This window comes from Marmota flaviventris (genome assembly GCF_047511675.1).
Source record: "Marmota flaviventris isolate mMarFla1 chromosome 5 unlocalized genomic scaffold, mMarFla1.hap1 SUPER_5_unloc_1, whole genome shotgun sequence".
Lineage (NCBI taxonomy): Eukaryota > Metazoa > Chordata > Mammalia > Rodentia > Sciuridae > Marmota > Marmota flaviventris.
In genome coordinates, this window is record NW_027287679.1 from 2,126,088 (window position 1) to 2,149,433 (window position 23,346).

At 43.8% G+C, this 23,346-nt stretch overlaps 3 protein-coding genes across 3 annotated transcripts; all 3 read left to right on the forward strand.

Moving 5' to 3' along the window:
- The first annotated feature begins 1,943 nt into the window (after positions 1–1,943).
- On the forward strand, positions 1,944–2,897 carry LOC139703596 (olfactory receptor 2T29-like). The gene has a single exon (XM_071607081.1). The coding sequence runs from the start codon at positions 1,944–1,946 to the stop codon at positions 2,895–2,897; it is 954 nt and encodes a 317-aa protein (XP_071463182.1).
- A 7,931-nt stretch (positions 2,898–10,828) lies between these two features.
- On the forward strand, positions 10,829–11,791 carry LOC139703597 (olfactory receptor 2T29-like). The gene has a single exon (XM_071607082.1). It carries the CDS (start codon positions 10,829–10,831, stop codon positions 11,789–11,791), a length of 963 nt encoding a protein of 320 aa, XP_071463183.1.
- A 7,778-nt stretch (positions 11,792–19,569) lies between these two features.
- Positions 19,570–20,523, forward strand: LOC139703598 (olfactory receptor 2T29-like). Its single transcript, XM_071607083.1, has one exon. It carries the CDS (start codon positions 19,570–19,572, stop codon positions 20,521–20,523), a length of 954 nt encoding a protein of 317 aa, XP_071463184.1.
- The last annotated feature ends 2,823 nt before the right edge of the window (positions 20,524–23,346 follow it).

Genomic DNA, 23,346 nt, shown 5'->3' on the forward strand with positions numbered 1-23,346 from the left:
CCTGATCCCTCTTTAGCAACCTTCTCAAGGGAACTAGCAATGAGTGGCGTGAGAACCACCTCACACCCTCAGTGACCTAAGGTCCTCCCATTAGCCCAGCTAAGAAGTCTGACCGCCTTTCTGTTGTACAACCCTGGGGACCAAGCAGAACACAATGGGCCCTGGTGGTAACCAGACCAGGTTCCAACCACTGCAGCATCCCTGGACTGGACCTCAGGCCAGCCACCAGGAAATTTAGAAAGTGGGAAACATTACTTCCCCCATGGGAAATAGAGTCACACCTGTGTTGCCTGTGCCCTTGACTTCTCCAGACACCTTGACACATGGACGCTTCTCAATTAATGCCTGCTAACGGATAAACGCCCACATTTCAGCATGAATATAGATGTTCCTTGATGAATCAGTCATTTTTTACTTGAAGGTCTCACTGTGTTGTCAGGTTGGTTGAGCCATCCTCCCTCCTTAGCCTGCCAAGCTGGGACTACAGATGTGTACCACCACACATTCTTTTTTATTTTCTAAGTTTTATTTCTGATTGTTTTCAATAGGTAATGCATGATAGATAGACAAACAGACAGATACATGCATCCATAAGAGGTTCTAGTTTATGAATGCAGCTATTTAAGTGACGGATCTGAAAACAATCCAACAAACACACACGTACCTTTCATGACGAGGTGGCTGAATAGCAGTGATCCTTGAATGCTTGTTCTGCACCTGAGATTGAGTGCAAATGACAGAGCTTGATTATGGACCAGGAGGAGCCCTGGCTGGGCTGAAGCAGATGAGCCTTTCCACAAAGCTGTGTTTAGTCAGAGTCAAACTGATAACTATCTCAGACTGTTGTTTATATTTGCCTTTATTTAAATATATATTTAAAGTTTATTCATTTTATATAAATAATAACATAAAAATTGTCAAATCCAAATACTTTCCTTTAAAGTTGATTGTAAGCTTTACTTGCATGTCTTTTCTCATGTAAACCTGAAAACCAAGTATTGGAGATATAAATAGGTACCCAAATTGGAGAAATGAAGGATGGTATCTCATACTACAATAGCAGTGACAGCCAGGTCTAGGACAGGTTCTGAAGAGTGGGTAGTACAGATGTCAATGAACAGCATGCATGTTTCTTCATTTGTGAAAGTCAGAATTCAGGAAACTTTCATTTCTTTGCCTTACTTCAAACTCAACACACCTGGGGTCAGGAATCATTCTTATTATGTCTCAGGCAGAGTGGATGAGGAAGGGGAGGTCGGAGGTAGCAAGAGTCAAGGTTGGAAACCAGTCATGACCTTGGATCTTTATGGGTGGGTGCCCCTCAGGTCTCAAAAGGTTTGGTCCTGTGTGAAGACTGCAGTGTGCTGGAAAGAACAGCCGAGTCATTCCAGACTCACAGAACCTCCCACATGTCCTTGTCCTATAGACTTGGGGGTTCAAATGTTGAATGTGCATTCCACAAATTATGTCTCAGCAACTTTTTAAACATTTTGAATATACCATATAGATCTGAGAGTCTTTGGATGCCAGCTAAAACCAGATTGTTAAACCAGAAATATTAACACTTATTTTACACTTGAATAATTTAAACTCAGGAATTACTGATTCCCCTTGTTTGCAAATGTCCCCCTTTTTTTTGAGCAATGATTCTGAAAATATGCACTTGTCATTAACAAACTGCATTCTTCAGGAAGTCATGAACTTGAACAGTTGCAACCTCACTACAAGTTACCAACTCACTTCACCCACAGGTGAGCTTTCAGATAATTTTTAAAAAATATTGTTTACTACAGGTCATCTGAATTCCTAGGATCTACAGGCTCTGGAACATCCTCTGGTTGGCACAATCAGGCTGATGCACAGGTGTGTGGCAGCTAAGAAGTCAGTTCAGCCCTCTGTACAACATTAACTCAAAGCTTTCTTGGTGGCCAAGGTGGACCCTCATGGACATCACCACCTGGATGACCAACCACACAGGGTGGGCAGATTTCATCCTGGTGGGACTCTTCAGGCAATCTCAACACCCAGCTTTGCTTTGTGTGGTCATTTCTCTGGTTTTCCTGATGGCCTTGTCTGGAAATGCTGTCCTGATCATCCTGATACACTCCAGTGCCAAACTCCACACCCCCATGTACTTCTTTATCAGCCAGCTGTCCCTCATGGACATGATGTACATCTCCATCACTGTGCCCAAGATGCTCCTGGATCAGGTACTGGGTGTGAGTACCATCTCCGTCCCTGAATGTGGGATACAGATGTTCCTCTACTTGACACTAGTAGGTTCTGAGTTTTTCCTTCTGGCAGCCATGGCCTATGACCGCTACATGGCCATCTGCCATCCACTTCGCTATCCAGTCCTCATTAACCATAGAGTGTGTCTCCTCCTAGCATCTGGCTGCTGGTTCCTGGGATCAGTGGATGGCTTCATGCTGACTCCTGTCACCATGACCTTCCCATTCTGCAGATCCCGGGAGATCCAGCACTTCTTCTGTGAAGTCCCTGCTGTGATGAAGCTCTCCTGCTCAGACACCTCGCTCTATGAGACGCTCATGTACCTGTGCTGTGTCCTCATGCTCCTCATCCCTGTGACAGTCATTTCAGGCTCCTATTCCTGCATCCTCCTCACCATCCACAGGATGAACTCAGCAGAGGGCAGGAGGAAGGCCCTGGCCACCTGCTCCTCACACATGATGGTGGTCACACTCTTCTATGGTGCTGCCGTCTACACCTACATGCTCCCCAGCTCCTACCACACCCCTCAGAAGGACATGGTGGTGTCTGTGTTTTACACCATTCTCACCCCTGTGCTGAACCCCTTAATCTACAGTTTCAGGAACCAGGATGTCACTGGGGCTCTGAGGAAAATGTTGAGTGTTGAGTCTTTCAGGAAACACTAAAGTAGGGGATTTGGGTTCCATGGTTTCTCCTTCTCTCCAAGTCAGATGATGAAGATCCCCTGGTGCCGTCTCTTGGGTTCCTACTCCACAGTGCTGCACCCCTATGCTCCTCTCAGGGGTGAGCCTCCTTGTTCCCTGCTTGTGCATTCAGGGTACTCATGCAGCTCCCGTGTATCCACCTTATATACCTAAGTTCACAAGGACTTTCTCCTTCTAGGGGAAAAATCATATCATTAGGAAACACATTGTTGATATTTAGAGGATGTGGTCATGAGTGTTCAACTGATGAGGTGGAGACAGAAAAAAATCTTGTGAAGCAAAAGGAGTTACAGGGTTCCTCATAGGTGGATAGAAGTTAAGGGTACAGGGGAATTAGTAGAAGTAATCTTTATCCTGCTAATTCTCTGAAAATTTGAAATGCTGTATAAATAAATAGTTATATAACCATCTAAGAGTTAAATAACCAAAGATTCATTCTGTTTAGCTATAGTGCTCTGATTCTTATCAAATATAGAGAGGTATGAATGAAGAGAAAAACTTGTAAATATGTAGGTATACAATGTAAAGTTATAGCATTTGAAATGCTGATTGTGATTACTAGAATGAGTGAACTAACACATTCATTACCTCACGTCTTTACTATCAGATTTGCTCTCTTTTTTCTTTGCACTGAGCACAGTTAAAATATGCTCTCATGAAAAATTTCACACATACCACATGGTACTCTTAACCAAAGTCCTTGTGCTATGTTTTATAATTCCAGATGTATTTGCATTGTAACTGAAAACTTGTTCTCCCTGTCAACATGTCCCTACCACCCCAGCCCTTGGCGACCACCACCTACTCTCTGCATCTGTCCCTCCTACTTAGATTCCACGTAGACCTGAGGCCATGCACTGCTGGTCTTTCTGTGTCTGCCTTCATTTACTTGGCCTGGAGTTCTCTACCCATGGGATCTCAGTGGCAGTATCTCCTTCTGAGGACTGAGTGGCACCCATTCATGGACATGTATGCCTGTAGATATAGACAGCTACATGCCACGTCTTCCTCATCTATCCACCTCTGCCAGACAAGAAGTTGGCTTCCATGTCTTGCCTCCTCTGGGCACAAGCACAATAAACATGGAGAACAGGTTCTTGAGGAGCTTATTTCACTACCTTTGGATACAGACCCAGAAATGGGATCACCAAGCCCCTTAGCAGTCCCATTTTTAGTAGATGTCGAAGGCTCAGGCAGCTTTCAGTTACAGCTGCCAGAATATATGATTCCTCCGCAGGGTGCAAGCGTTCTGTGTTCTCCACATGTTCTGCAATGCCTGACTTCGTGGTTTTGTCAATAACCACCCTGACGTGTGTGAACTGGTATTTCAAGCGGGTTTTAATCGCCTCTTCCTGATGATCCATGATGCTCAGCCACTTTCCATAAAACTTTGGCCACTTGTCTGTCACTTTAAATCAGAAAATGCCTATTTTTTAATTGAATTATTTGATTTTTGCTGTCATGTTGCTTGAGTTGCTCTTGTAGTGTGGATTTTAACCCCTCATGTGGTATACAGTTGGCCAATATTGTTTTCTGTTGGGTAGGCTGCCTGTGCATCTGGTTGATGTCTTTCTTTGCTGTGCAGAAACTTTCTGACACCTTGTATTCATTCATTTTAATTTTTACATGTTGCAGATTGTGTTTTCTGGTGTTGTCCAGAATATCATTGTCAAGACCATGTGAAGGACTGTTTCCCTTTGTTATTTATTTATTTATTTAGAGATTAAAATTTCATGTTTTACACCTAAGCCTTATTCTACCTGATTTAAATTGTGTTTGTGGAGTAAGAAGGACTTACTTCTGTTCTCCCGAGGAAGATGTCCAGCTTCTGCTGAGCCATTCACTGAACAGACTCTTCTATGCCACTCCCCATCCATGGGACCCTCATCAACGACTGATAGCCTACCATGAGTGGGTGTGTTTGGGGGCTCTTAATTCCATTGATACACACTTCTGTACTTAGGACAGTGCTGTGGTTTTATTATTGTAGTAAAAATCACTTGAAATAGAGCATTCTGGAGGCTCCAGTCTGTTCTTCTCATCAAGGCTGCTTTGGCTATTTGGAGAATTCAGGGCATCCCTATAGTTTTTAGGACACTACTTTTTATTTCTGTAAACAATGCCATTTACTATAGTTATGAACCCATGAAATTACATTACATATCCCTTAGCCTATTGCCTGTATTTGCTATTGGATTGGCGAGCAGAGTCTTCTTTTCACTAAGTAAACCAAATCTAGTGGCTGGAATACTCTGTATTGGAATAAATACCTATAAGTTATTGACCAAATTTTTTTGAATGAATGAGTTAGAAAAAAAGCATACTTAACTTTGGAAGTTCATAGCTATGTGAACGGGGCCTTGCCAACAGTCCCCAGCATAGTGCAAGCCAAATAAATTATTGCTGTCTCAGCAGTTAACTGTACAAAAGCAAAAAACAAAACAAACAACAACAATAACAAACAACAACAATAAAAAAAGACTCAACCTCATTCAATAGAAATTTGAAAGGTGATGTTTTAGAAGATCCCAAAATGTGTAAAGATTTTCCCAACAGAAACACACTGAAAGGAATCATTCAATTTATCAAAATAAACACAATACTTTAGAAAATTCTGATGAAAATAACCACTGAAATAAATGTTGTAGTCCATACTACTCAGTTACTGTTTTGAATATATAAACCATTGTATATCACTGTGTATGTATGAAGAAAAGATTTCACTAGAAAAAAATGTGTAAAGAACATAGTAATTCCATAAAGTGGTAGTTACATGGAGAAACATGAAAAAACAGATAGATAGATAGATAGATAGATAGATAGATAGATAGAGATATAGATATATTAGTAAGCAAGAAATGCAAGTCAAATATGATAACTCGAACAAATTTACTAAGGTGGAAAAATACCATATTCCAGGCTGGTGTAGAAATACCATATTCCAGCTGGATGTTGTAGCATGATTTGGTGGTTAACAGAAAGCAACTTATTGCTATATATTAAAATGTTTGGATGACTGTTCCCTGCATGGAATTACTTTGCAAAACAAACTAAGAGAGCGATTTCTGCATAAGAATTTTTATTTCAGCTCAGTTTATAATCGATGGATTTGAACATAGAAAAACTGCACCTTTAGGAAAGGACTACATTCCTGTTTAAATCACCTGATACATAGTAACCACATTAAATCAGTTTATTGAGAAGTCTCAAAACACAAACTGTTTCATTGAAAATTTAAATGTTTACTGTAATATATTCACCCAGATAAAAATCATGCTTTAAATGTTAAGAGTGTAGGTTTAGCACAAGACAACATCCGAAATTTCAAGCTGAAGAGACTTCATGCAAGGATTTGGCTACAAAGTGGCCATGACCTAAGTGAGGCTGGTGGAGCAGAAGGGAGCCTGTCAGCTAAGGACCCCATTCCTCCCTCTGTATCTGCTGTTCACTCTCTACTGAGTGTGGAGAGTGTATGCCGAGCCACAGGCAGGACGCCATAGCGACCCAGGTGCCCACGTCCTGCAGTGCTGCTAGAACTCAAAATGCCTTCTGCATGCTGGAGCCTGGAGCCAAGAGGGTTCCTGTTGTGCCCAGGTGCTTCAGCTGCCATGGACCATCTCCAGCAGGGAGAAAAGTCCCAGCTTCTTAGTTTCTCCCACACTTGAGAGGACTCCAGGGCTGAATCCCACAGTATTACAGGAAACCAGGGGGCAAGGAGGCAGGATAAGCCATCTACAGGCTGAAGCCCTGCAGGTCACAGGTAGGTACAGTTCAGGAGGCAGCCTGACCAACAGTGTGTGTGTGTGTGTGTGTGTGTGTGTGTGTGTGTGTGTGTGGACCCAGGCTGTCACAAGACCTCCATGTGAGGGTGAATGATAAGCATTGTTTCAAACATAGATAGAAAAAAAGTTAAGCAGAATTTCACTGCAAATTTTGAGAGAGAACTGTTAAAAAATAGATGTTGAAGGATCTTGCTTCTGTCTTCCTCTATTTCACTGTAGCTGCTTCAACAGATGTTTGAAAAACTTGTAGTTTGTAGGCATGATAGGAATAATTTCATTTTACTGCATAGCTAGTTATTGAACTCAGAGCTTTATGCATGCTCAGCAGGAGCCATAATCCCTGAGTTACACCTCCACTGTTAACATTTAAAGCATGATTTTTATCTGGGTAAATATATTAAAATAAACATTTAAATTTTCAATGAAACAGTTTGTGCTTTGAGACTTCTCAATAGTTTGCATGTCAGTAGTTGAAATAAAAACAAATATTTTAAAATTAAATTCTAAATTACAGTGACCTAGATGGCCAATGAATGACAGGAAACAAGGAGCACAAGCAGGGACGTAAGAGAGTGAGGTGGACCTGTGAGGAGGACTCCTTCCAGGCTTCCAGGACACTGAGGAAGTGACGCTTTTCTTACACAACACAGACACACACACACGCACACACACACACACACACACACAGGGTATGTTTGATAAACCAATCCAGACTAACTCCTCCTACATGTCACTGGTCAGGCATTGTAGACAGTGTTGAGAGTGGAGAGGATTGTTAACATTGGTGAAGCCTGGAGTTGAACAAAGAGGGAGACAGGACAGGATGAGGATGACCCAGAGCTGTGCCCCAGAGAGCTCTGCTGCTTCCTTAGCTCTAACTGCAGTGTCCCCCAGGCCCCAGAGGATGTGTGAACAAACATGTCTCATCCAGTCCCCTGTGAGCATCCTAATCCAGGAGTGACACCACCCTCCTCTTCCTGGTGACTTAGCCAGGCCACACTCCCTGGCCATCTGGGTGAGGCACAGCGTGCTCTGAGGTGAGTTCAGCCAGGCAGGTGGCCCTGGAGCTCAGGGCCATGGCTGTGCTGGGCTTGCTGACCTGCTGTTGAGGTGCTCTGTTAGGTCCTCATGGCATTTCCTCATCTTCTCTATCACCTGTTTTTCTGACAAATAGAAACGTGTTCTCATCTTCAAATTTTCATATAGAATTTATATGCTGCCACATCTTAAGAAATATGTTTTTATTTCCAATTATTTATGGACATATGCTCCAGATTGTTGATAGGAAGCTGCATTAGTTGTCCTGAGACTGCAACTTTGCAGAGGAAGAAGGGAAGTCCTTGCTTCACATGGGGGTCACTCCTGAGGTCACAGCAATGCTGCAAGCAAGTGTCCTGAGCATGTTCATTTTTCCCTGATGACACACACAGTGGGTGGACCAGACCCGAGCTGTCCATGGCAGAGGGAGGACACTGCGTTCCAACGACACAGAGGCAGTGAGGTGCTCTGCTACACCCTGGGATGGGACATGGCCCTCCCTCGGATCACTTGTGTGATGTTAGGCAGAGACCCTGAGACCCTGTATTGTCAGTCTGTACTAGGAGGAAATAAGAAGAGTAGGACCTCAGAGGCTCTGGGGAAGGCAGAGCATGGTCAGCAATTCCTGGGTGCTTCTGGCTAATACAGTGGCTGTGTTTGTCTACCAAAATTGTCACCATTTTCCCAAGTTAAACATGGGCCAGGCTGTTCCATTGAAACCTATGCAGGTGCCTAGAGAAGAGTAAGAGAGCAGGTGGGACAGGCCCAGGATGTGGAGCAGACTGGGTCCCTGTTCCTATGTGTTCTTGGGGTTTTGGGCTCTGAAACAGTGGTAGAGCCTCTCCCTCAATGCCCCCTATCTCCTCTGTCCTCTCAGAAAATTCTGCCTCTGTCTTCACTGCAGCTGTTTGTGTCCATTCCTTGCTTCACTTTGTCCACAGAGGTTGACGGGACAGAAGGTATGATTTCAGTTCATGGAAAAGATCTCAAGTTCTCCAAAGAGCTCAGCCTTCATCTGCCAACAGGTTAGGATTTCATGGACAGGAAGGCTATCTGTCTATCATGTCTCTCTCCTCTATCATCCACCTACTACCCCCTATCCACCTACCATCTCTGTCCCTAGGCCTGCACCTCTCCTACTGTCCACCTTATGCAGTGGGTCTCAGTCATGCTGGACCCTAGGGCTACAGCATCAGAAGCCGTGTAGTGTGTCCACTGCTTCAGTGCCTTCCAGCAAGGGCTGTCAAAATAGGACTATCACATCTGATTTAGGAAATACTACAAGGGAGAAAATGTGATTCAACTTTCCTTTCATAAAAAAAAAATACCTCTAAATTGTAGCTACTGCTAGTCTTTCTAGAGAGAAGAGACATCAGACCCTCAGGCTGATAGAGAATCAAATTTAACAGTTAAGCTTTCAGAGACAGAAGATTGGAAAGATTTAATCTCTTTAATAGAAAACATGGAAGAAGCCATTATTGATTTCCTTAAGAAAGGTGGAAATGTTCATTGCCCTTTTTACTTATTTTTACACTATATAAAAATCCTGCCTCAAATATTTTGGGTGGTGTTTTCCCTGTAGAGAAGTAGAATGACCCCAGAAGTGCAGGCCAGGTTAACAAGCCCTTTAACAGTGTATAGCATCTACAGAGAGGTGGCTGAGCATCAAGACAGAGCAGACAAATGTGACCTACCTCAGAGACCTTTCTGTGTGGTTTTGTTAACTCACTGTCTCTCAATTTCCATGAAAATTGATTGTGGCTATTGATAAAGCAGATGGTGTTGGCAAAACAGCCAAAGTCTTTCTGGTGAATAGCAGTGATCCTTGAATGCTTGTTCTCCACCTGAGATTGAGTGCAAATGACAGAGCTTGATTATGGACCAAGAGGAGCCCTGGCTGGGCTGAAGCAGATGAGCCTTTCCACAAAGCTGTGTTTAGTCATGGTCAAACTGATAAGTATCTCAGACTGTTGTTTATATTTGCCTTTATTTAAATATATATTTAGAGTTTATTCATTTTATATAAATAACAACATAAAAATTGTCAAACCCAAATACTTTCCTTTAAAGTTGATTGTAAGCTTTACTTGCATGTCTTTTCTCATGTAATCCTGAAAATCAAGTATTGGACATATAAATAGGTACGCAAATTTTAGAAAAAAAGGGTGGTATCTCATACTACAATAGCAGTGACAGGCAGATCTAGGACAGGTTCTGAAGAGTGGATAGTGCAGATGTCAATGAACAGCATGCCTGTTTCTTCATTTGTGAAAGTCACAATTCAGGAAACTTTCATTTCTTTGCCTCACTTCATCCTCACCACACCTGGGGTCAGGTATCATTCTTATTATGTCTCAGGCAGAGTGGACGACGAAGGGGAGGTCCGAGGTAGCTAGAGTCAAGGTTGGAAACCAGTCATGACCTTGGATGTTTATGGGTGGGTGCCCCTCAGGTCTCAAAAGGTTTGTTCCTGTGTGAAGACTGCAGTGTGCTGGAGAGAATAGCAGAGTCATTCCAGATTCACAGAACCTCCCACATGTCCTTGTCATATAGACTTGGGGGTTCAAATGTTAAATGTGCATTCCACAAATTATGTCTCAGCAACTTTTTAAACATTTCGAATATACCATATAGATCTGAGAGTCTTTGGATGCCAGCTAAAACCAGATTGTTAAACCAGAAATATTAACACTTATTTCACACTTGAATAATTTAAACTCAGGAATTAGTGATTCCCCTTGTTTGCAAATGTCCCCCTACTTGTTTGAGCAATGATTCTGAAAATATGCACTTGTCATTAACAAACTACTTTCTTCAGGAAGCTCATGAACTTGAACTGTTGCAATCTCACTACAAGTTACCAACTCACTTCACACACAGGTGAGCTTCTAGATAGTTTTTAAAAAATATTGTTTACTACAGGTCATCTGAACTCCTAGGATCTACAGGCTCTGGAATATCCTCTGGTTGGCACAATCAGGCTGGTGCACACGTGTGTGGCAGCTTAGAAGTCCCTTCAGCCCTCTGTACAGCCTTAACTCAAAGCTTTCTTGATAGCCAAAGTGTAGCCTCATGGACATCACCTCCTGGATGACCAACCACACAAGGTGGGCAGATTTCATCCTGGTGGGACTCTTCAGGCAATCCCAACACCCAGCTCTGCTTTGTGTGGTCATTTTTCTGGTTTTCCTGATGGCCTTGTCTGGAAATGCTGTCCTTATCATTCTGATACACTCCAGTGCCAAACTCCACACCCCCATGTACTTCTTCATCAGCCAGCTGTCCCTCATGGACATGATGTCCATCTCTATCACTGTGCCCAAGATGCTCCTGGACCAGGTACTACGTGTGAGTATGATCTCAGTCCCAGAATGTGGGATACAGATGTTCCTCTACTTGACACTAGTAGGTTCTGAGTTTTTCCTTCTGGCAGCCATGGCCTATGACCGCTACATGGCCATCTGCCATCCACTTCGCTATCCAGTCCTCATTAACCATAGAGTGTGTCTCCTCCTAGCATCTGGCTGCTGGTTCCTGGGATCAGTGGATGGCTTCATGCTGACTCCTGTCACCATGACCTTCCCATTCTGCAGATCCCGGGAGATCCAGCACTTCTTCTGTGAAGTCCCTGCTGTGATGAAGCTCTCCTCCTCAGACACCTCACTCTATGAGACGCTCATGTACCTGTGCTGTGTCCTCATGCTCCTCATCCCTGTGACAGTCATTTCAGGCTCCTATTCCTGCATCCTCCTCACCATCCACAGGATGAACTCAGCAGAGGGCAGGAGGAAGGCCCTGGCCACCTGCTCCTCACACATGATGGTGGTCACACTCTTCTATGGTGCTGCCGTCTACACCTACATGCTCCCCAGCTCCTACCACACTCCTCAGAAGGACATGGTGGTTTCTGTGTTTTACACCATTCTCACCCCTGTGCTGAACCCCTTAATCTACAGTTTCAGGAACAAGGATGTCACTGGGGCTCTGAGGAAAATGTTGAGTATGGGACCTGTCTTTCCGGAAACAGTAAAGTAGGGGATTTGGGTTCCATGGTTTCTCCTTCTCTCCACGTCAGATGATGAAGATCCCCTGGTGGCCTCTCCTGGGCTCCTACTCCACAGTGCTGCACTACATTGCTCCTCTCAGAGGTGAGCCTCCTTGTCCACTGCTTCTGCATTCAGGGTCCTCATCCAGCTCCCCTGAATCCACCTTATATACCTAAGTTGACAAGGACTTTTTCCCTCACTAGGAGAAAAATCATATTATTAGGAAACACATTGTGGATATTTAGAGGATGTGGTCATGAGTGTTCATCTGATGAGGTGCAAACAGGAAAAAACCTTGTGAAGCAAAAGCAGTTACAGGGTTCCTCATAGGTGGATAGAAGTTAACGGTACATGGGAATTAGTAGAAGTAATCTTTATCCTGCTAATTCTCTGAAAATTTGAAATGCTGTATAAATAAATAGTTATATAACCATCTAAGAGTTCAATAACCAAGGATTCATTCTGTTTAGCTATAGTCCACTGATTCTTATCAAATATAGAGAGGTATGAATGAAGAGAAAAACTTGTATATATGTAGGTATACAGTGTAAATTTGTAGCATTCCATATGCTGAATGTGATTACTGGAATGAGTGAACTAACACATTCATTACCTCACGTCTTTACTATCAGATTTGCTCTCTTTTTTCTTTGCACTGAGCACAGTTAAAATATGCTCTCATGAAAAATTTCACACATACCACATGGTACTCTTAACCAAAGTCCTTGTGCTATGTTTCATAATTCCAGATGTATTTGCATTGTAACTGAAAACTTGTCCTCCCTGTCAACATGTCCCTACCACCCCAGCCCTTGGCGACCACCACCTACTCTCTGCATCTGTCCCTCCTACTTAGATTCCACGTAGACCCGAGGCCATGCACCGCTGGTCTTTCTGTGTCTGCCTTCATTTACTTGGCCTGGAGTTCTCCAGCCATGGGATCTCAGTGGCAGTATCCCCTTCTGAGGACTGAGTGGCACCCATTCTATATGTCTATATGCCTGTAAATATAGACAGCTACATGCCACGTCTTCCTCATCTATCCACCTCTGCCAGACAAGAAGTTGGCTTCCATGTCTTGCCTCCTCTGGGCACAAGCACAATAAACATGGAGAACAGGTTCTTGAGGAGCTTATTTCACTACCTTTGGATACAGACCCAGAAATGGGATCACCAAGCCCCTTAGCAGTCCCATTTTTAGTAGATGTTGAAGGCTCAGGCAGCTTTCAGTTATAGCTGCCAGAATATATGATTCCTCCACAGGGTACAAGCGTTCTGTGTTCTCCAATGCCTGCCTTCGTGGTTTTGTCAATAACCACCCTGACGTGTGTGAACTGGTATTTCAAGCGGGTTTTAATCGCCTCTTCCTGATGATCCATGATGCTCAGCCACTTTCCATAAAACTTTGGCCACTTGTCTGTCACTTTAAATCAGAAAATGCCTATTTTTTAATTGAATTATTTGATTTTTGCTGTCATGTTGCTTGAGTTGCTCTTGTAGTGTGGATTTTAACCCCTCATGTGGTATACAGTTGGCCAATATTGTTTTCTGTTGGGTAGGCTGCCTGTGCATCTGGTTGATGTCTTTCTTTGCTGTGCAGAAACTTTCTGGCATCTTGTATTCATTCATTTTAATTTTTACATGTTGCAGATTGTGTTTTCTGGTGTTGTCCAGAATATCATTGTCAAGACCATGTGAAGGACTGTTTCCCTTTGTTATTTATTTATTTAGAGATTAAAATTTCATGTTTTACACCTAAGCCTTATTCTACCTGATTTGAATTGTGTTTGTGGAGTAAGAAGGACTTACTTCTGTTCTCCCGAGGAAGATGTCCAGCTTCTGCTGAGCCATTCACTGAACAGACTCTTCTATGCCACTCCTCATCCATGGGACCCTCATCAACGACTGATAGCCTACCATGAGTGGGTGTGTTTGGGGGCTCTTAATTCCATTGATACACACTTCTGTACTTAGGACAGTGCTGTGGTTTTATTATTGTAGTAAAAATCACTTGAAATAGAGCATTCTGGAGGCTCCAGTCTGTTCTTCTCATCAAGGCTGCTTTGGCTATTTGGAGAATTCAGGGCATCCCTATAGTTTTTAGGACACTACTTTTTATTTCTGTAAACAATGCCATTTACTGTAGTTATGAACCCATGAAATTACATTACATATCCCTTAGCCTATTGCCTGTATTTGCTATTGGATTGGCGAGCAGAGTCTTCTTTTCACTAAGTAAACCAAATCTAGTGGCTGGAATACTCTGTATTGGAATAAATACCTATAAGTTATTGACCAAATTTTTTTGAATGAATGAGTTAGAAAAAAAGCATACTTAACTTTGGAAGTTCATAGCTATGTGAACGGGGCCTTGCCAACAGTCCCCAGCATAGTGCAAGCCAAATAAATTATTGCTGTCTCAGCAGTTAACTGTACAAAAGCAAAAAACAAAAGAAACAAACAAACAAACAAAAACTCAACTTCATTCAATAGAAATTTGAAAGGTGATGTTTTAGACGATCCCAAAATGTGCAAAGATTTTCCCAACAGAAATACATAGAAAGGAATCATTCAATTTGTCAAAATAAACACAATACTTTAGAAAATTCTGATGAAAATAACCACTGAAATTAAATGTTGTAGTCCATACTACTCAATTACTGTTTTGAATATATAAACCATTGTATATCACTGTATATTTATGAAGAAAAGATTTCACTATAAAAAAATGTGCAAAGAACATAGTCATTCCATAAAGTGGTAGTTATATGGAAAAACATGAAAAATCATATAGATATATTAGTAAGCGAGAAATGCAAGTCAAATATGACTCTAACAAATTTACTAAGGTGGAAAAATACCATACTCCAGGCTGGTGTAGAAATACCATATTCCAGCTGGATGTTGAAGCATGATTTCGTGGTTAACAGAGAGCAACTTATTGCTATATATCAAAATGTTTGGATGACTATTCCCTGGAGGGAATTTCTTTACAAAATAAACTGTGCAACTGGTTGATGTCTTTAAGAGAGTGATTTCTGCATAAGCATTTTTATTTCAGCTCAGTTTATAATCGATGGATTTGAGCATGGAAAAACTGCACCTTTAGGAAACGACTACATTCCTGTTTAAATCACCTGATACATAGTAACCACATTAAATCAGTTTGATAAAAGAAAACATCCCAAGTTTCAAGCTGAAGAGACTTCATGCATGGATTTGGCTACAAAGTGGCCATGACCTAAGTGAGGCTGGTGGAGCAGAAGGGAGCCTGTCAGCTAAGGACCCCATTCCTCCCTCTGCATCTGCTGTGTGCTCTCTACTGAGTGTGGAGACTGTAGCCCAACAACAGGCAGGACGCCATAGCGACCCAGGTGCCCACATCCTGCAGTGCTGTTGGAACTCAAAATGCCTTCTGGATGCTGGAGCCTGGAGCCAAGAGGGTCCCTGTTGTGCCCAGGTGCTTCAGCTGCCATGGACCATCTCCAGCAGGGAGAAAAGTCCCAGCTTCTTAGTTTCTCCCACACTTGAGAGGACTCCAGTGCTGAATCCCACAGTGTTACAGGAAACCAGGGGGCAAGGAGGCAGGATAAGCCATCTACAGGCTGAATCGCTGCAGGTCACAGGTAGGTACAGCTCAGGAGGCAGCCTGACCAACAGTGTGTGTGTGTGTGTGTGTGTGTGTGTGTGTGGACCCAGGCTGTCACAAGACCTCCATGCCAGGGTAAATGATAAGCATTGTTTCAGACATAGATTAAAAAAAAAAGTTGAGAAGAATTTCACTGCAAATTTTGAAAAGGAACTATTAAAAAATAGATGTTGAATGATCTTGCTTCTGTCTTCCTCTATTTCACTGTAGCTGCTACAACAGGTGTACACTGAACAGATGTTTGAAACACTTGTAATTTGTAGGCAGGATAGGATTTATTTCATTTTACTGCATACCTAGTTAGTGAACTCAGGGCTTCACGCATGCTCAGCAGGAGACATAATCCCTGAGTTACACCTCCACTCTTAACATTTAAAGCGTGATTTTTATCTGGGTGAATATATTACAGTAAACATTTAAATTTTCAATGAAACAATTTGTGCTTTGAGACTTCTCAATAATTTGCATGTCAGTAGTTGAAATAAAAACAAATACTTTAAAATTAAATTCTAAATCACAATGATCTAGATGACCAGTGAATGATATGTAACAAGGAGCACAAGCAGGGACGTAAGAGAGTGAGGTGGACCTGTGAGGAGGACTCCTTCCAGGCTTCCAGGACACCGAGGAGGTGATGCTTCTCATACACACACACACACACACAGGGTATGTTTGATAAACCAATCCAGACTAACTCCTCCTACATGTCACTGGTCAGGCGTTGTAGACAGTGTGAGAGTGGAGAGGACTGTTAACATTGGTGAAGCCTGGAGTTGAACAAAGAGGGAGACAGGACAGGATGAGGATGACCCAGAGCTGTGCCACAGAGAGCTCTGCTGCTTCCTTAGCTCTAACTGCAGTGTCCTCCGGGCCCCAGAGGATGTGTGAACAAACATATCTCATTCAGTCCCTTGTGAGCATCCTAATCCAGGAGTGACACCACCCTCCTCTTCGTGGTGACTTAGCCAGGCCACACTCCCTGGCCATCTGGGTGAGGCACAGCCTCCTCTGAGGTGAGTTCAGCCAGGCAGGTGGCCCCGGTGCTCAGGGCCATGGCTGTGCAGGGCTTGCTGACCTGCTGTTGAGGTGGTCTGTTAGGTCCTCACGGCATTTCCTCATCTTCTCTATCACCTATTTTTCTGACAAATAGAAATGTGTTCTCATCTTCAAATTTTCATATAGAATTTATTTGCTGCCACATCTTAAGAAATATGTTTTTATTTTGGACTATTTATGGACATAGGAGTATATATTCCTTCTTATGCTTCAGATGGTGGTAGGAAGCTGCATTAGTTGTCCTGAGACTGCAACTTTGCAGAGGAAGAAGGGCTGTCCTTGCTTCACATGGGGGTCACTCCTGAGGTCACAGCAATGCTGCAAGCAAGTGTCCTGAGCATGTTCATTTTTCCCTGATGACACACACAGTGGGTGGACCAGACCCGAGCTGTCCATGGCAGAGGGAGGACACTGCGTTCCAAGGACACTAAGGCAGTGCGGTGCTCTGCTGCACCCTGGGGTGGGACATGGCCCTCCCTCAGATCACTTGTGTGATGATAGGCAGAGACCCTGAGACCCTGTATTGTCAGTCTGTACTAGGAGGAAATAAGAAGAGTAGGACCTCAGAGGCTCTGGGGAAGGCAGAGCATGGTCAGCAATTCCTGGGTGCTGCTGGCTAATAAGGTGGCTGTGTTTGTCTACCAAAATTGTCACCAATTCCCCAAGTTAAACATGGGCCAGGCTGTTCCCATGAAACATACGCAGGTGCCTAGAGAAGAGTAAGAGAGCAGGTGGGACAGGCCCAGGATGTGGAGCAGACTGTCCCTTGTCCTGTGTGTTCTTGGGGTTCTGGGCTCTGGAACAGTGGCAGAGCCTCTCCCTCACTGCCCCCTCTCTCCTCTGTCCTCTCAGAAAATTCTGCCCCTGTCTTCACTGAAGCTGTTTGTGTCCATTCCTTGCTCCACTTTGTCCACACACTGACGGGACAGAAGGTGTGACTTCAGTTCATGGGAAAGATCTCAAATTCTCCAAAGAGCTCAGCCTTCATCTATCTGCCAACAGGTTAGGATTTCATGGACAGGAAGTTTATCTGTCTATCATGTCTCTCTCCTCTGTCTGTCATCCACCTACTACCCTCTACCCACCTACCATATCTGTCCCTGGGCCTGCACCTCTCCTGCTGCCCACCTTCTGTAGTGGGTCTCAATCATGCTGGACCCTAGGGCTACAGCATCAGAAGCTGTGTCCACTGCTTCAGTGCTTCCCAGCAGGGGCTGTCAAAAGGGAATATCACATCTGATTTAGGAAATACTACAAGGGAGAAAATGTGCTTCAACTTTCCTTTCTTAAAAAAAACCCACCTTTTTATTCTAGCTACTGCTAGTCTTTCTAGAGAGAAGAGACATTAGACCCTCAGGCTGAGAGAGAATCAAATTTAACAGTTAAGCTTTCAGAGGCAGAAGATTGGAAAGGTTTAATCTCTTTAATAGAAAACGTGGAAGAAGCCACTATTGATTTCCTTAAGAAAGCTGGTGCACATTTTATGTTCATTGTGCTTTTTACTTATTTTGTCACTATATAAAAATCCTGCCTCAAATATTATGGATGCTGTTTTCCCTGTAGAGTCTGAAAATGACCTCTAGAAGTGCAGACAATGTTAACAAGCCCTTGACCTGTGTTCAGCTTCTACACAGAGGTGACTGAGCATCAAGACAAAGGAGGCAACAGTGAGCTGCCCCTGAGACCTCTCCGTGTTGTTCTGTTAACTCTCTGTCTCTCAGTGTCCGTGAAAACTGATTGTGGCTGTCAATAAAGCAGATGATATTGGCAAAACAAACAAAGCCTTTCTGGTGAATAGCAGTGATCCCCGAATGCTTGTTCTGCACCTGAGATTGAGTGCAAATGGCAGAGCTTGAAGATGGACCAGGATGAGCCCTGGCTGAGCTGAATTTTCATAAGAGCTTTTCCAGGAAGCTGTGCTTAGTGAGGGTCATACCAATAACTATCTCAGACTGTTGTTCATATTTACATTTATTTAAATATATATTTAAAGCTTCTTTATTTTATATAAAATAAATAACACAACATAAAAATTGTCAAATCCAAATACTTTCCTTTAAAGTTGATTGTAAGCTTTACTTGCATGTCTTTTCTCATGTAATCCTGAAAACCAAGTATTGGAGATATATATAGGTACCCAAATTGGAAAAATGAAGTATGGAATCTCACAGTACAATAGCAGTGACAGCCAGGTCTAGGACAGGTTCTGAAGGGTGAGTAGTGCAGGTGTCAATCAACAGCATGCCTGTTTCTTCATTTGTGAAAGTCAGAATTCAGGAAACTTTCATTTCTTTGCCTCACTTCATCCTCACCACACCTGGTGTCAGGTGTCATTCTAATCATCTCTCAGGCAGAGTGGACAAAGAAGGGGAGGTCAGGGGTAGCAAGAGTCAAGGTTAGAAACCAGTCATGACCTTGGATGTTTATGGGTGGGTGCCCCTCAGGTCTCAAAAGGTTTGTTCCTGTGTGAAGACTGCAGTGTGCTGGAGAGAATAGCAGAGTCATTCCAGATTCACAGAACCTCCCACATGTCCTTGTCGTATAGACTTGGGGGTTCAAATGTTAAATGTGCATTCCACAAATTATGTCTCAGCAACTTTTTAAACATTTCGAATATACCATATAGATCTGAGAGTCTTTGGATGCCAGCTAAAACCAGATTGTTAAACCAGAAATATTAACACTTATTTCACACTTGAATAATTTAAACTCAGGAATTAGTGATTCCCCTTGTTTGCAAATGTCCCCTACTTGTTTGAGCAATGATTCTGAAAATATGCACTTGTCATTAACAAACTACTTTATTCAGGAAGCTCATGAACTTGAACTGTTGCAACCTCACTACAAGTTACCAACTCACTTCACCCACAGGTGAGCTTTCAGATAATTTTTAAAAAATATTGTTTACTACAGGTCATCTGAATTCCTAGGATCTACAGGCTCTGGAATATCCTCTGGTTGGCACAGTCAGGCTGGTGCACAGGTGTGTGGCAGCTAAGAAGTCACTTCAGCCCTCTGTACAACACTAACTAAAGCTTTCTTGGTGGCCAAGGTGGAACCTCATGGACATCACCACCTGGATGACCAACCACACAGGGTGGGCAGATTTCATCCTGGTGGGACTCTTCAGGCAATCCCAACACCCAACTCTGCTTTGTGTGGTCATCTTCATGGTTTTCCTGATGGCCTTGTCTGGAAATGCTGTCCTGATCATCCTGATACACTCCAGTGCCAAACTCCACACCCCCATGTACTTCTTCATCAGTCAGCTGTCCCTCATGGACATGCTGTACATCTCCATCACTGTGCCCAAGATGCTCTTGGATCAGGTACTGGGTGTGAGTACCATTTCAGTCCCTGAATGTGGGATACAGATGTTCCTCTACTTGACACTTGGTGGTTCAGAATATTTCCTTCTGGCAGCCATGGCCTATGACCGCTACATGGCCATCTGTCATCCGCTCCATTATCCTATGCTCATGAACCACAGGGTGTGTCTTCTTCTGGCGTCTGGCTGCTGGTTCCTGGGATCAGTGGATGGCTTCATGCTGACTCCTGTCACCATGACCTTCCCATTCTGCAGATCCCGGGAGATCCAGCACTTCTTCTGTGAAGTCCCTGCTGTGATGAAGCTCTCCTGCTCAGACACCTCGCTCTATGAGACACTCATGTACCTGTGCTGTGTCCTCATGCTCCTCATCCCTGTGACAGTCATTTCAGGCTCCTATTCCTGCATCCTCCTCACCATCCACAGGATGAACTCAGCAGAGGGCAGGAGGAAGGCCCTGGCCACCTGCTCCTCACACATGATGGTGGTCACACTCTTCTATGGTGCTGCCGTCTACACCTACATGCTCCCTAGCTCCTACCACACCCCTCAGAAGGACCTGGTGGTTTCTGTGATTTACACCATACTCACCCCTGTGCTGAACCCCTTAATCTACAGTTTCAGGAACCAGGATGTCACTGGGGCTCTGAGGAAAATGTTGAGTGTTGAGTCTTTCAGGAAACACTAAAGTAGGGGATTTGGGTTCCATGGTTTCTTCTTCTCTCCCCATCAGATGATGAAGATCTCCTGGTGCCATCTCCTGGGCTCCTACTCCACAACGCTGCACCCCTATGCTCCTCTCAGGGGTGATCCTCCTCTGTCCACTGCTTGTGCATTCAGGGTCCTCATGCAGCTCCCCTGGATCCACCTTATATACCTAAGTTGACAAGGACTTTCTCCTTCTAAGGGAAAATATTCATATCATTACAAAATACATAGTGGATATTTAAAGGAAATGGTCATGAGGTGTTCTGGTATAGTGGAGAGAGAGGATATAAAAAAAAACAGGTGCAGGGTTAATCAGAGGTTAGTCTAGGTTTAGGGTTCATTGGAATTAGTTGTATTATTGTTTTTCATGCTAATTATCTGCAAAGTTGAAATGATGTATGAATAAAGAGTTAAATAACAGGCTCTTTCTTTCTTTTTATAAAAAAGCAAATTTCTACTTTCTGCTTGGGGGCAGTGTGACATAGTATCTAGGAGACCATGCTCTTATCATTGTGTCTAATCTTTATTTAGACAGTGCAGCTGTTTCTCCACATTCCTTGGGGAATGTTCTCAAGGTCCAATCATGAAGGCATCCAGTGGATGATGCTGTCTGAGATCATTAGGATAGAGTTGTGTGATGAAGAATCAAGACCACATGGATGACCACGGGGGGAATGCCAGTCCTGGGTGGAAGGAGGGTTTGGGGTAGGCTCCCTACCTGAAATGCATCTGAGGTGGCCCTTAAAACATGGAGCTTATTAAGGGATGTGGTTTGGATGTGAGTTGTCCTCAGAGCTCCTGTGCCAATGCAGGGGTATTCAGGAGGGAAATGACTGGGCTATGGGTGGTGTACCTCTGCAGTCCATCTTACTGTGAATGGACTGACTGGGAGTTAAGTGTAGGCAGGTGGGTTTTGGTTGGAGGAGATGGGTCCCTGCAGGTGAGCTCTGAAGGGTGCATCTTCCCTTTGGTTTAAATAACAGACATTTATAGCAGAGAGAGTACATCCTCCTGGCCACAATCCTGGCACTTACCCTCCAGACAGCTGACCTAGGCAGGAGGATTCCTGGGGAGTTGAGGAAAAGGGTTTAACCTGCAACTTTGGGAGACCCAGGGTGCACACTGGCTTTCGGCAAGGAGAGCTTCCCTGGGTTTTAAATGCACCTGCACGGGGTGCCTCCCTACCAAAGGGCAGGTTGTTCATCTTGCTGGGAGAGTGACACACCCCTGCTCCAGGCAGTCTAGCGTTGTCTTCTCCAGGTCCCTTCTAGTGGCACCCCTGAAGACAAATACCTGCTGTTGTATATTTTTGCTTCCTTTTTGATTTCCTGAAGCCTGTTTACAGAAGTTGGTTTTCCATATCCGTGATTTTGTGCTGGGTTTCAGGAGTGCGCCTGTTGAGTCAGAATGGCTACCACATTTTGTGCATTTTGGGATTCCACTCGCTGGAAGTGGAAGTCAGCAAAACCTGTCCCGAGTTGGGGTCCACGCTGGAGCCCCAAAGTTGAGGCCTGGTCCCTGCTGTGCTGCTCATCTGCCCTCGATTGCTGTCTGCCATTAACATGATCACAGTGTTAGGGCCAGCACAGAAGCCCCTTTGAGAAATTGGTATGAAAGGAACATGGAGCCGAGGTCTCTGGACACATTGGGCTTTTGAGCTGCTGTTATTCCTCCATAGTGTTGAGAACGTTTGGGGCATCAGAGGTTAGCAGGGCAACCTGGTCACTTCCCTTGAGGTCAGGTCCACTGTCCTGCAGTCAGACCTGTGCTGCAAAGGGAACTTAGGCCTTTGCATGGGCTGCTCCAGGCACTTGGCTCCCAGTTCTCACAGGACAGCCTGGGGCCAGAGCTGAGGGAGGACCCCTGTGGACGCTGCTCAGCACGCTGGGCTTTGGGTCCTCAATGGGGTCTTTCTGGCTGACACTTGGAATCTCTGAAATTTTGTGGCTGGGTACTGGCCACAGCACAGAGGGACAGCCTAGCTGCTGTCCAGAAGTTGTTCAGCCATGGCCTTGGCAGCCTCCCTGAGGGGATATTAAGCCTCCTCTCACAAGAAGAAGCCCTGGGCCAGCCAGGTCTTTGAGCCTTGCATTTATTTATCTACAGTGTTACTGATCCTTCATGTTTATGAGTAACTGCAGAGGGTCAACAAATTCCTGGAGTTGGAGAGGAAAATATATAGCAGTATTAAAATTCCCTTGAAAAAAAAATTTCATAAATTCTCATGATTTTTCTCTTAGGTAATGAACATATGCACCTCTTTGATATGTTCAGAGATAGTGTGGGGTGACCTGTCAGTTTTTACTAGATCGTAGTATGTCTTTCTCCATTTCAGTGACAGGGTTGCAGAAAAGGCATATTTGTGTCAAATGTGTTTGCCACCAATAGTAAAAATGTGTTTTAGCAACAGGAATAACATGACAGCTGCTGCCATGCAGTTATGTCATGAGGAGCTGTGGATCCAACCTAGGGATGGCAATAGAGATGGCCTTCTCTGCTCCTCAGGTTTCCTTCAGGAAGAGATGATATCATACTGCTAACCAACAAGTCCAGGGTTACTTCTGAATGAGGAAAAGTTGTGCAAGGACAGCATATTGGGATGCAGCCACTCTGGGTAAAGTTTGTATAAAAAGACAAAGATGTAAAGAAAGACCAAGAATTGTGACATTGCGTTCCCTGAACCAGAAAGAACCAATGGAGTTGGTGTCATGAGCAAACTGTGCCCTTAACAAACACATTTGGTGGTCTCCACAGTGTCAGAATTTACTGAATAACTATGAATTCACAGGCTACCCCACTTTTG

Bases quoted from the DNA above. Each gene is read 5' to 3' on its own strand.
- LOC139703596 (XM_071607081.1), top strand. From the start codon at position 1,944: ATGGACATCACCACCTGGATGACCAACCACACAGGGTGGGCAGATTTC.
- LOC139703597 (XM_071607082.1), top strand. From the start codon at position 10,829: ATGGACATCACCTCCTGGATGACCAACCACACAAGGTGGGCAGATTTC.
- LOC139703598 (XM_071607083.1), top strand. From the start codon at position 19,570: ATGGACATCACCACCTGGATGACCAACCACACAGGGTGGGCAGATTTC.